The sequence below is a fragment of the Salminus brasiliensis genome, chromosome 1 (assembly GCF_030463535.1).
Source record: "Salminus brasiliensis chromosome 1, fSalBra1.hap2, whole genome shotgun sequence".
NCBI classification, from domain to species: domain Eukaryota; kingdom Metazoa; phylum Chordata; class Actinopteri; order Characiformes; family Bryconidae; genus Salminus; species Salminus brasiliensis.
The window spans coordinates 25,205,672-25,221,836 of record NC_132878.1 but is presented as its reverse complement, the minus strand read 5'-3'; the positions used below and the strand labels follow the sequence as shown (position 1 = coordinate 25,221,836).

At 37.9% G+C, this 16,165-nt stretch overlaps 1 protein-coding gene and 1 long non-coding RNA gene across 2 annotated transcripts; both read right to left on the bottom strand.

Annotated features, from left to right (window-relative positions):
• Positions 1-2,618: 2,618 nt before the first annotated feature.
• LOC140574347 (uncharacterized) lies at positions 2,619-6,227 on the bottom strand. The gene is made up of 3 exons (XR_011980718.1): positions 6,217-6,227; positions 3,411-3,441; positions 2,619-2,676 (listed from the first exon to the last, which is right to left on the bottom strand). It is a non-coding gene; the product is annotated as an uncharacterized lncRNA (long non-coding RNA).
• A 993-nt stretch (positions 6,228-7,220) lies between these two features.
• Positions 7,221-15,305, bottom strand: tmprss4b (transmembrane serine protease 4b). Its single transcript, XM_072673163.1, has 11 exons — positions 15,176-15,305; positions 14,480-14,632; positions 14,192-14,318; positions 13,736-13,858; positions 13,610-13,653; positions 12,128-12,290; positions 11,331-11,497; positions 10,606-10,701; positions 9,309-9,451; positions 8,611-8,760; positions 7,221-7,367 (listed from the first exon to the last, which is right to left on the bottom strand). The coding sequence occupies exons 1-11, from the start codon at positions 15,303-15,305 to the stop codon at positions 7,221-7,223; spliced, it is 1,443 nt and encodes a 480-aa protein (XP_072529264.1).
• Positions 15,306-16,165: the final 860 nt, after the last annotated feature.

The following is a 16,165-nucleotide window of genomic DNA, read 5'->3' as shown; positions in this document are numbered from 1 at the left end:
GTAAGCAGAGATGCACATTAGATGGATGGGCCTTACGGATGTTATGCATATATTTACATATGCTTTGTATTATTGCACACTTTCATCTCCTTACATTTAACAAGATATAGGCCAATGCCAAAACAGGACTGTTTTTATTAGATAAGGGGGGAAAAAGCTATACTGGTTTCATTGAAATGACTTAAATGTGATGCAGTTTTGGTGTGTTTGGTTTGATCTTTTAACTGAGGTGGATTCGACTCAAAATTTCTTTTCCAACTGCTTCAGACCGTCAGAATGCTCTCAAAAACATTGCAGGCTGCTGCCTTCACAGAGCAACTGACAAAAAGTGATGTGAAAGAGGGGGAATGTTCTACAGAAATGCCAACAATTACAATGAGAGTTGTTGGTTTGTTGGATAATTGTGGGTTGATGTGCCCTGGAGTTGTGATAAATCACGTCAGTTAATACATCTGTGCTAATAATTCGGCTATGAATTTAGCTGGAGCTCAATATGAAATGCCATATTTCGTAAATGTGTACAGCCTTCTCCAGTCTCTTCAGTTTTTATCAGATTTGTTGAGCTGTGGCAGGCGTTGCTACATGTTGCACAAGAGCACCAATGATGTATTTGGTGTTGAACTGGACATTGAAAGGTGAATGCTAAAAAAACAAACAGACAAACAAAAAAAGCTGGAATACTGTGCAAGTGTGTTTTTCAGCTGCAGCGTGAGTCCAACTCAGCATAAAGCTTTTGATTTATTATTTTACTGATGGATTTTTTTTTGCTTGAGATCAAACACAGGTGCCTGTAATCGCTTCTAATACCACCTACTGGTGGGGAGGAAAAAGCAAATGCAAAACAATATAATGCAAATAAAAAAAATGTAAAAAAAAAAAAAAAAAAAAAGCAGATGAATGAATACTTGACAATCCCTAGAAACCCCTAGATAAAGTTTCCCCTAGAAAAAATATCCTGAATGAAATATTAAAAGTGCTGCGTCAAACTATTAAGCGATGCATTCTAGCATGCTAACAGCTGATATTTTTTTAGAAATGCTTACTATAAAGACTAGACAAATATACTGTTTTTTATTATGGAAAAAAAAGATAGACTTCCTATTCAAGAGCATCTCCTTCAAGGAATTCAATTCATCCCACTGAATGTATACTCAGAGACACATTCAACAAAATGCAAATGCAATATTCAGGCAATAAGCACACTTTAATCCGACAAGCATGATGTCAGTGCAAGCTTACTAACTAACGCAAAAAGTGGCTGCGAATTACACCGGTTTTGCCCAGTATGAATGCTACATACTTGAAAATATCATTATCATATTAATTGTACTTGAATGCATATCTTTCCTTTTGATTGACTTGGGGTCAGGTTATGGTTATGGCCAATTTAGCCTTTTTTTTTTTTACTCAAATCAAATTGAATTGGTCGAATTGTTAATTAACAGGTTAAGGTTAGCAATGACTGTATAATGCTAAAATGACCACAGATATTAAAAACACTAATTTTGAGAAATTTTAAATTAAAATAGAAAAAAGACTATGTAGGGTAGCCAAAATACATGACCTTTCCTGTATATTCATTCTCTTACATTTAATGAATGTATTTTAGAAGGAAAAATGTATGCCTGGTTGACGCTGTTGCTGATCTTTACAGAGCCAAACAAACACACAAACAAAATGCCTTCTGGAGTACAATTTAGAATGTAAGCCTAATTTATGTTTTGTACCATTTTATGTGCAGACTACTTTAATAGTGTGGTGTAGTCTACAAATAAATATAATTATATTTAAAGATTTTAGTTTAGAGTTTAATATAAAAATATGATCATTATACTTTAACACATTAGTCTAGATAAATGTATATATTTTTTCTGACCATGTATTTTAATCTACAGTTTAGTCTACAAATAAAATGTGTTTCTCACATTTGTCACAATTTTAAAACTACAACTAGAACTTCTGTAATTAAATGTGTAATTAGTTACATAATTAAATTTACATCATTTAATTATGTAATTAAATTATGTAAAAGATTTGGAATTTTGGCTCATATTGGTGTACATCAACTGGATGTTGCAAACTGTACTATACATAGCTCTTCTAGACCAGATAGTCTTGAAGTCATTGGGTCAAATTAATACTTTTATTAATAATTAAATTAATACAAAAAAATACAATACAAATTAATAAAATTAATTCACAAATCTGCACCCAGCTGCACTAAAAGGTCAACCAATTCATTATTATATGAGGTCCCATTATCTTACCTTAATGTACATTGAGGTTTATATTTGTGGAATTTAAAAAAAAGGCATATAGTAATACTACAAGATTCCTACACAAATTATACGTATTGAATTAATATGCGTCTGTTCAGTAAGAGTCTCCAGAAGGCGACTGCAGGGTGCAAGACTGCCTGTGGTGGTCAGCAAATATACAAGGCCTTCCATGCACAATGGGGCCTCATTATATTGTCAACACCAGGATCTTAAAATCAATTTTACATTATAAATTCTGTGGTTGATGAGAACTGGTGCAGTGGTGGAGGCAGAGAGCTGATGTAATCTTGCTTCTGCACTCTCAGCAAGATTGTAACAAGACTGTCTTGGCTTATTGCAGTTTCTGTAGAGCCTTGGCAGGGTTTACTTTTGAACAGAGCATTGCAGTAATTCAGCACTGAAAGAAATTAAACACAGTAAGGCGTAATTGTTTAAGTTTGGTAAGAGAAATGGAAAAGAATAGAAAATGTAGCACTATAAGTGAATGTAGCAAATTAGCAGTCTGACCAGAAATTTGCACTCATATCATCATATCACACACTTGGAGTTTAGAAGGAAATCTTTGTCATTTCATTACTGCACCCAATTCGGAGACTCAGTAGATCCTAAGATTAAGGTCATGGTTAAAATTAAGGTAACTGGAAAGATTATCAATACAAGGCTAGCTGTAATATGACAGTATGACAATATGACAGTTCTCTAGTTGCTTATATTACTTTCAGTTTAGGACCTCAAATCTATCATACCCTTAAATAAGTTCAGGGACAAGGCCTGTATTCATATGCACTTTTACTAGTTTATTTTTACATCTGCCTATGCTCGTTAGTTTTTAGACAAACCATTTACCTCATGCCTCCTGATTTACTATACAGAATTTCAATAAAATGCTAGATATACTTCAGAATTTTTGTTTATTTTTGGACTGACAATTTCAGAAGCAGAATTGTTCTGTGGTTTGGGCTAGGCTGGTTTTCCAGAGCAGATTTGAGAGGTTGGCCCATAACTAATATGATTCATGTGAAATATAAAAGTAAACATGAGATCATTTTACTGTGATAACATTTTAGCAATAAACCTACAGTACTGTAGCTCTGAACCAAATGCACATTAGAAATGCGTAGTTCGACATACCTCTACAATGGCTGCGTGGGCCGATGATTTTCTGTGTATTAGGAGAAAATATGTGGGAAAAAATATACAAATTACAAGTGTAAACTACTAATCTTACTAGTGTCACTGAAATAAAACCTACACTTCCCATAACACCAGTTATCCAGTTAACCAACCAGTAATCCAAGTCTCCAAACCGTTTTGAACATGGAAATTTTCAAATTAATCACCACAAATGACGAACTTAAAACTCAATCCTCTATGCCGACACTACAAGACATGACAAGAATGCTGATTGTATAATTGCACATTGTAAATAAACCTGATGCTTGAGTGTGATCTCTGATGTTGTATAAAAAAAAAGTATGATGAAACTGCTGGTTAATGTGTGAATATTTTGATCACTGTTGAATGAAATTAATTTTTGGGAGAAATTTAAGTAAATTGGTTTGTAAGAGGATTTGTTTGTTACATCTTTAACCTTTGTCTGATTTGTGAGGTGAAGTGTTGTGAGCAACTGATTGATGTGTGAAAAAGATTGTGACTTTAATTATTTGATGACTGGTTGACTAACTAGGCAGAATCAACAATCTGGCATTTACAAGGATCAGAAACACCCAATTTAAATCGACAGTGTTTTCCAAACTTGCTATTTAGTTAGGCCAGAAGGGGAATAACACAGCTTTTTTGTGAACTTCCTGAAAGTCCACTTGGAATCCAGACTTGTTTAATTAACCAACATTCATAGAAAGATTCAAGTGATTAGGTGAAACAGAAGGAGAAGAGTTTCAAAACAATGTATTTCAATGCAAATAATACACAGTTCATTTACAAATGTGAAGATTTTGACCTCAGCATCAACCATTGAACTGAATGAGGCTGAACCTCTTTCTCATTAATGTTTGTTTTGTTTTGTTTTTTAAATACACTTGCAGCCTTGTGATGGAAAATAGATCAAAAGTGTGGACCAATTAATGGTCTTCAAGGGCTGGCTTAAATATCTTCATTCTGATTTGGACCTATGCAAAGCATCATGGCTTTAAGTCAAAATTAGGTTTTTCTGGTCCTGAAGTACATGTGCAAGTTATGGTTACACAAAGATGGCTGAAGACACACATCAGGCAGAGGTCATCCTTGTTGGTCTTGTTCACATTGTGTTTTAAATACTGTAATAGTGTGTTTAAATCTGGACTGGTATCTGTAAGGAGAAGCCTCTGCCATCAAGTCAATATTTTGCCTCTGAATTATTGTATTTCATTGTTTAATTACATGTAAAAGGAAATGTTTGACTTTTACTGGAGCGTGAGATGGGATGGATGGAGGGCCAATTTCCAAAAAAGCAGCCCTCAGGGCACTTTCAGATGATAAGCGCTTTACTTGCAGGGTTTGAGCGTTGCTCTAACAGCTCATGCCCAGGTTTAAAAGCTATTCACTGAAGGCAGTGTATTGGCATCCAGTTTCACTAAATGTATTTCAGTTTAAACAGAAAAAAAAGCTCCTCTTACCAAGGCAGCAAAGCCAAAGGGTGTTCGCTCAGTGTTGCCCGATTGAGTGGATTTGGTTGAAAAAAGAAAAAAAAATGGTTTTCTACCACTGACACCAGGGTTTGAAAGATCACAAGCAAACAAGTCTTGCTGCTTATCAAGTACCAGCCTTTTTCTGTGCCTAAAGCTTTGACTCATTTATGTACTAGCTAACTTGGCAGAGAGTACACAGTTCTACAATATAACTGGTCATATCTGCTTTGGGGAATTGGCATGAACAGAAATGCTGGGTTGCTTTTAAAGTTAGCAAGTTATTGTTTTTGAGGAGTTGTTTTGGGTGGTTTTTCATGCAATTTTTGGGTGGAAACCACTGTAGCAAACTGGCAACCTTGTGTGCACCACTCAAGGTGAAGTAAGCAAATAACGGCATTACCAGTGCATTTTTCCCTACTTATCAACTGAAAGCACCCTTTCACTCCAAAGGGCACAAAGACTAACAAGCGTGTTTGAGACCAGACGCATGTTTCTGAGCTGTAGCACAGTATCTCACCTCAACTCATGCTGTGCTCTTATACATATAAAACAGGAGCAAATCACATCACCTAATCATGCTAACATTACTAACTAAGAAGCAAGTAGAGGCTAGATGCAGTCATGTAAATAAACCAATGCTAGTTTGTTAATTAGCCATGTTAGCATCTTAAGGTGAAGCGCAGATACAGACACCAACGTTGGCTTCTTCCTAGTCTACATAAACAACTGGAAATCAATAATAGGTTTTGGTCTAGACATGGCTGGTTCCTTTCTGTCGCCTTAACTGAATGTGCAGACATCTTGTTCTGACTATTAAACCGTACAGTCATGCATACAGAATATTTATTGTAAAAAGAAAAAAAAAGAAAAGAAAAAAACCTATATAAAATTAAAGTTTTGGATACAAGTTCACTGTGTGGGATTTGTCTTTATTTTTGTCATATTTTATCTTTGTGATAAATTAATTAGGTGATTATTTATTAGGTGAAAATGCACAGCACTTCAGTGGTTCCCCCATATGAAAGGTCAAAACTCATAAAACATTAAAAACATAAAGAACATTGTTTTTAGCTTCCAAAAGTTCAAAACACCTAAACATCAATACTCTGCACAAAACACTACAGTTGCCCAGGTGTTGATTATTTTTCTGTGATTTAAATGATTCTACTCATGTTACAGCAACATTATTACTTCCATTCATTGTTTACAAGTTTAATATTTGTGGTTGAACCAAGTTCCCTGTAACTATACAGGCACTGCTACCTTTGTTTCACAGTAAACATGATTGATTTAATGCTTGCGTCACACACTTGTGAGGTTGGTGTGTGTTGATGTATGCAACTTCCTCCAGGTCATTGTACACATTCTCAGGGGTATTTCTGGAAAGTGAGTAAAACAGTCAGTCAGATCAGGGTGTTTAGGTAGTTCAGCAGTTCTGTTTAGGTATGCAGTCACTATTGAAACAAAACCTTGTATCCCCAAATAAGTAACCATAGGCTGAGTACAGAAGGTGGTTATCTTCAAGCAGGATTTTCCTTTTATAGAAGGCTTATAGGAAAACAAAACAAGACAAAAAGCATAGTATAGTTTAACACTAACAAAAACAATAATTTAGTAATTATTAATAGTGGATATTGTTGCTGCATTTCTCTTTGTGACCTTCTGGGGGGGGGGGGGGGACTTTCCTTTCCGATACGTGTTTAGCCCCAGTTTGGTAGTCAGCTGAGGTGGTCCAGTTTGTTTCTGTGGACACTTAGTGTTTAACTGCATTTCATATTTAGGTGTCTAAAGGCTTTCACTAGCTGGGCATATATACATTTTATGAAACAGTGTTGAGGCTTTAATATTTGGCCAGTTGGTAGCGGGTTTGGTTATGCTGAATTTTTTGCTTTCACAATTAGGGTGCTATAAGCCAGAAATCTTTAACCATTATACAAAGCATGCTGTGATATGACTAATAATATTACTAATAACTAATGTGGTTTCAAATCATATGCTACAATACACACACACACACACACACACACACACACACACACACACACACACACACACACACACTGCACTAATAAATGCACAGCGTATTAGCCATGCAGTATGTGATCTCAGCCACAGTCATAGCCAGAGCATCATGACATTCTGCCCACATTTACAGTATCTGATATGTATATTAATGGCAGTGGCTGGGGACAACCATACCTTCACTAATCATTAATTGTTTTTATACATTTATATTCCCATTACTTCATGATTTGATAATTACTTAATGTAAATTCATGTAGATGCTATTTAACATACACTGTACTTAGCTCCATCACAATGAGAAGAGCACAAGGCTTTGAAAGTTGTTTATGCTGTAATAGGACTCTTGTAGGTTGGGATGTTTTCTGTTGGCGACTGCTGGGAGGCAATGTGGTCCTAAATGGCAGAGAAGCTTCTTTGCTGTTCTATAAGAGAGGCCCTGGAGTCAAAAAGAGTATGAACTATGAAACAAGCTATCTGAGTAAAGTGCTTCTCCTATAGCCAGCGCCATATACTGGCCAGAAGACCTTTTTTTTAAGACACTTAAGGATTCTTTGACGCAGGAGGACACAGTGACCCTAGATAAGAGCTTGTTGTGTTCATTTCAAGCTGTGGGAAGTGCCAAAGTGGCCCACCCTCACGGCTATCAGAGCTCAACCACATGTAAATCGGACACTGCCTGACGCGGTCATATTGATAGATGCTATCCGCTAGTTTTCTGTTCAAGTATTATGGTTGAATGACCAATCGTAGATACCTTTGATTTTAATATAAAGAATGAGACATCATGTATTTGATCCATTTGATTTCCATGTTATTTAAATAAATATAATAATGATGTTAGGGGGAGGGGGCACTCAACACTCTCACCCCTCACTATGCTTTCCATTTCTCTCCCTCTCTCTGGGTGGTGAATTTGTGGACCTGTTGAGATCATTTTGCTTTATTATATCATTTTACATCTCTGTCAAGCTGAATTAAATTTTCCAGTAAATTGTAATATCTTTTAAATGTAAACTTGTGTTTACATTGGGATCAGCTTTTCAAATGTTGAGATTTTAACAGAATTTATTTAGGACTGGGAGTTTTCATAGTTTCATGTTTAGTCATGATGTGATGAATAACCCAACAATACTAATCTACCACAACTTGTGATTCAGTTCAGTTGCCTATGCAGGTCTGTGTAAAAGTAAAATCTGCATCTGTCCAACACTTATCGATGTGTTTTACCGCTTGACCTACCTAACACATTACACTAAAACACCTGTGTGTGGTTCATTAAACACCATGTAAAGATACTTTAAAACAGTGTTCATACATTTTCATCTCGATTCTGCTGCTTTGCATGTCTTTGGTACTTGCGTGACAATTAAGTGTCTGCATTTGACAGGAATCAATTAGAACAGACCCACAGTATTTCTACAATATAAACATTACCTAGAAGTATTGCTGCAAGTTCTGAAATTCTGATGTTTTAACAAAATCAAGCATTTATTGGAGATACAAGGTTTTGTTCGGCAATATTCCATATGTATTGGCTGGACTCAAAGCAGATCTAGGTTCTCAAAGCTGTCAGTCTTTTTCCATCAACATTTAGGCCTGATCACTTCCAAAGCTGGTCCCTGATGTTCGCCATATAATCTAAATCTATGTTCTGTTCATATAGACATATACATACATACCTCCAATACAGCATAAATCCAGTCCAGTAGCTGTCTGACATCAGTGTAAACTCCAGGTTTTCCTTTGTGGGCACAGCCTGCTCCCCAGCTCACCACTCCCACCAGCTGCCAACGTGACGACAGGTACACCAGCGGACCCCCACTATCCCCCTAGATGCAGGGAAAGAAATACTAACAAGCTGGAATTTTTTCCTTTTTAGAGAAACTGTTTTTATTGTCTAGGGAAAGCTTCCTACTAGATGTTGGAGTAATCTCATTAGGATTTGATTGCATTCAGCTATAAGTGCGTTAGTGAGGTCGGGATTCTGGATGATCTTTTCCACCCCGCCTCATCCCAAAAGTATTGGATGGAGTTACTCCACAGCTTAATACAAATATTTGTTATGCATCAACAAAGTGACTTCAGTGCTGTTCTGTTGACTGTCGGGTGCACCTTAAAATAGCTGAATGCATTCATTAGAAACTGTGTCGACAAACATTTGGTTCAAGTTGCCAAGAGGAAGTATACAACATTAAATAGACTAGTAAGTACTCTAAAAGCACTTGATTGCAAAATAATTCAGTGTTCCTTCATAAATCAATATTAAAATCTGGTTTATTTCTCTTGAGAGAAAGAAAAAAACATTTCTATTTTAAATGCTAAATTCAGTTCCAAATTTACTGGTTACACATGTGTCTGTATAGGCTAGCTCATTTACCTGGCAGGAATCTACTCCGCCTGAGAGATAGCCAGCACACAGCATTCTGGGAGTGATGGCAGAGCCATAGATGGATGATTTGGAACACACAGACTTATCAATCAGAGGTACCGTGGCTTTTTCCAGCACAGATGAAAGATGACCTGTGAGTAAAAGAAGGGACGGGGGGGGGAGACATTTAAGAAAGCAAGAAAAAAGGCTACAGTAGCTTTTCTATGTGACTGTCAATATTTTCTTAAATGAAAAAAATGCTACATTTATTCCAGAACAGCAGGTTTACTCAGATCTATCTGATCTGATGCATGGTCTAGCTATTGCCGTCTCGGTTCATATTTCTCCGGAGGAGGACTTCTTATTTAAAAAGAAGACTCTGTAACCACAGTCTTTTAGTTGCAACAATGAAATATTTTATTTCAATCAAAAGAACAGTGTGGAGAGAGTCTGCCAATTCTGAGTGCCCCTCTGTCTCTCTCTCCTCTACATAGGAATGCCTTGAGTTTTTATACCCTACTACACGTCATATTCTGTTGGATTGTTCCCATTTGCAGAATGTTTGCATTTCATCCATAAGGAACACTCATTAGCCCCCACCATTACATACCTGATCCACAGACACATCTGGACCACGTTTAAATCTATGTCATGTACACCCAAAGGGATGTCCAATCTAAACAGCTTCTTATGTTCGTTCGATTCATGTATAGTTTTCACATTTGGTCAGGAAACGGGGCCCCCTTTTCTTTTCCACATCTACCTAGTGGGCCTCACCATATCATTTCTCAACTCCATACCATTCCTTCAGGCCTATGAACATCTGTATAGCCACACCACACTATAAACAGAGTAAACTGAATGAATCACACTTCCTGTTTCGACTTTGTGGAAGTCATCAAATGACAAAACATTAGAGCAACAGCTGCGTTTACGAGAATGTAAAAACTCATATGTTTACTCCACGAATGTGGTTTAATGAAGAATGTTCATTTGGTTAAATAATTTGCCCATAATTTGCTATCATTACCAACATTAAATTGACTTTTACACCTAAATGACAGTGATTACAGAGCACTGCATTAATCATCATGGATGTAAACTTCCATGCAGATACTGCAGCCTTTCCTTTCTGTCCTCTGGAGGGATCTACTTGCACCAAATGGTCAATGTCAATTTTCCACTCATTTATCCTATATCTGCTGACTAATCCACCCCTTCCCACCCTGAGCATTACATAAGCAAAAACAACTGCTGTGTGAATGATGTGAATTTGTTGAGTTAAGCATTTCCTGTCCACTCTCACCATTCTCCTTCAGCACACCCCACCCAGTCACTACAAGCTCCTCCCCTTCTTTGATTGACAGGTGGTGCGGGGGCAAGCAGACCGGATGAACGGAATCTGGAAGAAAAAACAGGAATTTGGAGACAAGGCTAAAAGACAGTGCTCAAAGCTCCTGATGACCATCCAGCTGAGTGTTATTTTGTTCCATTTCTGCTTCCAACACATTTGGATCAAGTAGTTGGTGGTTATGGAATAAAACAAGATAATGGACTCGTAGGCTAATAGACACAGTCATGAGTCGTGAGGTCGGTCGATATATTGTCCCGATATTTGCCAATTTTAAATATATCGGCCAATATCTGTGTTTAGTACCGCAGATTTGAAGTCAACGGGCAGCCCTGTGTTATTGGTGATGGGTAGAGCGAGGAAGACTCAGGGACAGCAACGGAGTTAGAATTAAAGCACATTTCTTTTATATTGTTCTGTAATGTTTACATCATTTCCTTCACTCCCAAATTAGGGGTTTGCTCTTACTATCACTAGATCACTAAGAACTTTGTTTTATATTAAAAAAAATGCAGAAAGTTGGGTTTGCAGCATTACTATTATTTATTGATTATATATTTTAGTTAAATAGAATATTTTATTTAAAAAGATGGTTCAAGTCATATCGGCCGATTTCAAATCGTGAACTTTTGGCCTGTCTACACACAACTTCAAATGAGTGGATGAGCTGGTTGGAGCACCTCCAAGTGTTACTGGCCAGGACAGTAGGAGCATGGCGATGTCGTAGTCATGCTGTACATGGCTGTATCCTTCATGAAGGATAATGGTTTTCACAGAAATGCCCCCAGATGATGTCAGGTATGTATGGCCTACAACCACGCGCCATGAGCTCAGTTCCCGTGTCCGTCTGAGAGAGAAAAATGAGAGAGATATAGAGAGATACTGCTAAGGTTTCTATGAGTGGTAAGGATAGGATTTGCATTGGAAATGATTCAGTGAATCATATGCCAGATTTCAGCACGATTCAGTCACACAAAAAAAATAAAAATAAAATAAAAATCCATATTCGGTTCACTCCACCAATGCAGTCGACAGAAAATGTTGGGAAAATGTATATTTTAATGGAACAGTTCGCCAACCTCGGCAGCTTGCTGCAGTCAGTGGCAGAATTTTCTGTTGCCACACCATTTAATAACATGCAAGATTCAGTTTGCTGACGTTTCTAATAATGCTAAATGCCCCAGACTGCAGACTACGGACAATACAAACTATAGTGTACACTCATTTTCTTAGCCCGAACATTATTGAGCATTAGGAATGGATATAATGTCTATTTTAGCCTCCTCAAAATAGAAGTTGAAATTTCCCTTTTTGTCATTATCATTATAAATATATCTATATAAAACATATAAAACACTGTATCCACTGTAAGGCATCCGTCATTGTTATGAGATAATCAATGTTGGGCTTGACTTGTACAGACATTAAGTGTGTGCTTTGTTTATATTTGCATGAGTATGTGTGTACATTCACTCACCCGTTGAAGCAGTGAGCAGCGCTGATGACCCATCGTTTGGAGATCAGTGACCCGCCACACACGTGGTGTCCATCCCACTGCACACTGACCTGCCATGGCCACAACTCCCCTACTGTGTCCACACCACCCACAATCCGTTTTAAGCCAACCACCTCCCCACAGTCTACACACACACAAAAAAAAAACAAAAAAAAAACACACACCTCATGCACACAATTTTAATTGATATTACTGGTTTTTACCAACCACCTCCCCACATTCTACATCGGAGTTTTTTTACTTAAACTAATTTCAATAGCTAGCTTATAGCCAATTAAGATTAGATAACTAAAAACTTAGCTACGGTTTTCTTTTACTGTTTTCTAGTTGTAGTTTTCAGGCATCAGACTCTGGTTCAAATACACCCTCAATGCGATTCATGTGGGCAGGTGTGAATACAGTAATTACACTCCAATGCAGACTCAAACAACACACAAAGCCCTTGTGAAGAGGTGGTCTCGGCCCGCTCCCATGCAACTGCTCTCTGGAGTAGTTCATTTTGTTCACCTTCTTCCTATATTTACTTTCTTGCTCCCACCTCAGACAGGTCGGACCAATTAGAGTAAAAAAAACGTGCTTGCATGGTTTGTTGTGACACATTTTGGTGTGCTTGAAAAGTTTTCCTGTTGGAAAACAAAAACCGAGGGGAAAACGCTCCAATTTGTTAACAGAGCAAACTAACTATAGGTGTAAGCATGACCTTAAAACAACAAGGACAGTGCTTTTGTTGGGTTGGGGATCTAAATAACCAAGCTAATGTTAGAAAACCTTCAAAGAAAGCTAATGAGTTCGTCTAAATTACCCAATAACCTAGCAAAACCTTCATCACTGGCCCGTCTTTAAATTGCGACAGGTCTTTAAACCTGCGTTCAACCTCTGAGAATTCGAGCTGAAATCAGAGGACATGCATCCAAGCTGCTATTGTGTTCGATTCTTCTGAGCATCAACAGTTCTGAAGACTTTCTCATTTTAAACTGGATTAAAGAGGTAACAGTAAGGTTGTATGGCACTACTGTTGACAGTTTCGGCAATCATGTTGACTTGACGTCATGTGCTGAGAACACTACCTTGGCTTTCCAAGTACGGTTGAACCAGTTTAGGGGGTTCCTTCTTTGACTTTTCCCTTGTTGAAGGTCAACACGGATTCAGAGCTCAGAGCTCACACAGGGCATAAACCGAAGTAATTCAGTCATTTTTCAGCAGCTTATTTAAAGTTGCTTGAGAAACGTATTTGAATACAAGTATCACAAGAACACCAGGCCTACACTTTCTACACCACTGACCGTACAGCTGTACTGCTACATATCCAGCACCTACGATACAGTCCTCACTAACTACTGCCTCCCAGCACTCTTTATGGTTTTATTTTTTCAAAAAAAGATGACTAGTGTTAAATATTGAATGTTTCAAAACCAATATACCGTTAGACACCTACTTACTTACCTGAGCAAGACAGTGATATTACGGAGTCAGAGGTGCACTGATCTCTGAAAGAACATCACATTTTTCATCAGTGCTTGCCTCGTTCAGAACAGTGTGTGCATGTGTATTTGTGTGCATGTGTGTTACCTTGCGGAGAGTATATTCGGAAAGTTTGCACTTGTTTCTTGAGCTTCAGTAGCAACAGCGGTAAATGCAATACCTACGTCAGAGGATAGACTCTTCACAGGCATCTGCACACTCCGTGGACTGCTACAGGACAACAGGACACACTCCAAAAATGTACAAGTGTGCTACATTTAAGAACACTACCAGAGAAGCATTATCCAGTGTCAGTACAATAGGACTATGATGGAGGGCTGACCTCAACATGAACGCTAGCTCTGCTACATTCTTCTGTCCATTTGCCAGAAACAAGACAACTAAATGTAAGGGCATCACATTCAGAAGCAGGAGGCCTGTATCACATTAGTACATCAGAGGCTACATTCACATTACAAGCCTCATTAATCAATTCAGATTTTCGCTTAGATCGGATTTGGCTATGGGCATGACTACAGTACTTGTGTTTGATCATTTACTTACTGTGAATATCCCAGCTGTTGGCATGCTGCACGAGTGTACAAACTTCTCCAGTTGTCTGCACACACAGTTCTCCACTTTTTATCATTATCGAAAGCCTGTAAGATCAAACTCTCACCCACCAATCTCACTGCACACACCCACACAGATGTGCCCTTTTTTATTATTATGTTTGTAAACCTCTATAGAGGTAAATCAAAGTGGACTCAGCAGATTTCTGATTATCAGAAGTATAGAGCATGCAGAAAAAACACACTACAGTGAAAGTATAGATACTGTTAGTCTGTGTACCTGGATAGGTAGTGTTAGTGCTGAGGTTGGACACACAGATGAGCTCATCTTCTCCTTCGTCACAATCAGCCTGCCCATCACACACTTTAGCCACAGGAATAAACCTCAGAGACCCAGCACAGAAGTAAAACCTGGAGTTTATCAGCCTGATTACTGAGAGAGAGACAGAGAGACACACAGAGAGAGAGAGAGAGAGAGAGAGAGAGAGAGAGAGAGAGAGAGAGAGAGAGAGAGAGAGAGAGACAGACAGACAGACAGACACACACAGAGAGAGAGAGAGAGAGAGAGAAATCCATTTTACATTATCTCTCTCCAAATATGCACTCAACAACTATTAATTAATTAAATGTATTAAATAAATAAATAAAGACAGTCAAGAGGTTTGTTTCTTTAGCCTTACGTTGGAGATATTCAAATGCAAGTAATGCAAGCAGCTATCATTAGTACCATTAGTACTACCATTGAAAAATAATTCAGTTACATCAGCATCTTCACACTGTGATGTAGTAATGCAAGCTAATACACTGGCAGCAATTAGCATGAAGCTAACTTAAGGACATTGTTTTTGCTATACCTAATGAAAACAGACCATTCGTTAACCACGTTTGCCTCATAGCCAGAACACACAGACTAGATAAATACAAACACGAGTTTGGGAGCATGCATTTATTTCCACACAAGTGTCAACATGCTTACAGTAGTAGAGGCCCAGAGCCAGCAGTGCCAGTGTTAGCAGCACACAGCACACAGTGACCAAAGCCAGCTTCAGCCTCTGCTTCCTCCTCCCCGTCTGCAACTTCGGAAGCCTCCTCGAGTTCAGGGGCATGGCAGCTCTGGCTGACTGAGTAAGTGTGTGAGTAAGTGTGTGTGTGGGGAGGTCAAATTAGTGCTGGGAAGTTAAAAAGGTCAAGTCTTTCCAAAGTACAACAGAGGATCAATAATAGGGGTGTGCATCAGAGTAAATAGGGGTGACAATATTATTCAGTTATTTGTTCTACAGACATGTTTCAAAGTATCCTGAAACCTTAAAAAAAAACACCGGTTCAACTGCATTAAACAGGACCAGATCAGCAAATTAGTCATGTAACAGAATAAAAAAGATATATTTACTGTTAGATTAAGAAGTAAGCCATTTATTTTGGACTACAGATGCTATATGCCTAATTTAGTATTATTACTACATCAGGCTGAATGTAGCAACATGGCTGATGTAGCTAAAATAATAATAATTTTGTCACCACAAATCTGCCAGTGTGTTTGACTAGCAGGAGTGCACCACATTTACCTTTTCAGGGGTTCTCTGTGCAGCTGAATTTATAGGTTTGGTGGGAGAGAATACCGGCATCAAGGATTTAGCTGTCTATCTCAGAGACTTTGTTCTTGACCAATCAATAGGCACGAATGACCTATGACATCATTCCACAGCTGATCTGAATGGTTTTTAATTAGCTGGTCTAATCAAACAGCTCTTTCACCATTTTCAACAATCCCACACGTCACTGTGATTGCTTGGCAGAAAGTAGATAGTTCTGTTTTCTATAAATGATGATAGGATGATCTTAATGACAGGAACAGGCCCAGATTCTTCTCCAAGGAGTCTGATAAATTCGGGCGATGGACTGATTCCTCAGCAGTCTGTCTACTAGTAAAATCAATTGAAATGATGTAGCATGTGAAAAATAATCA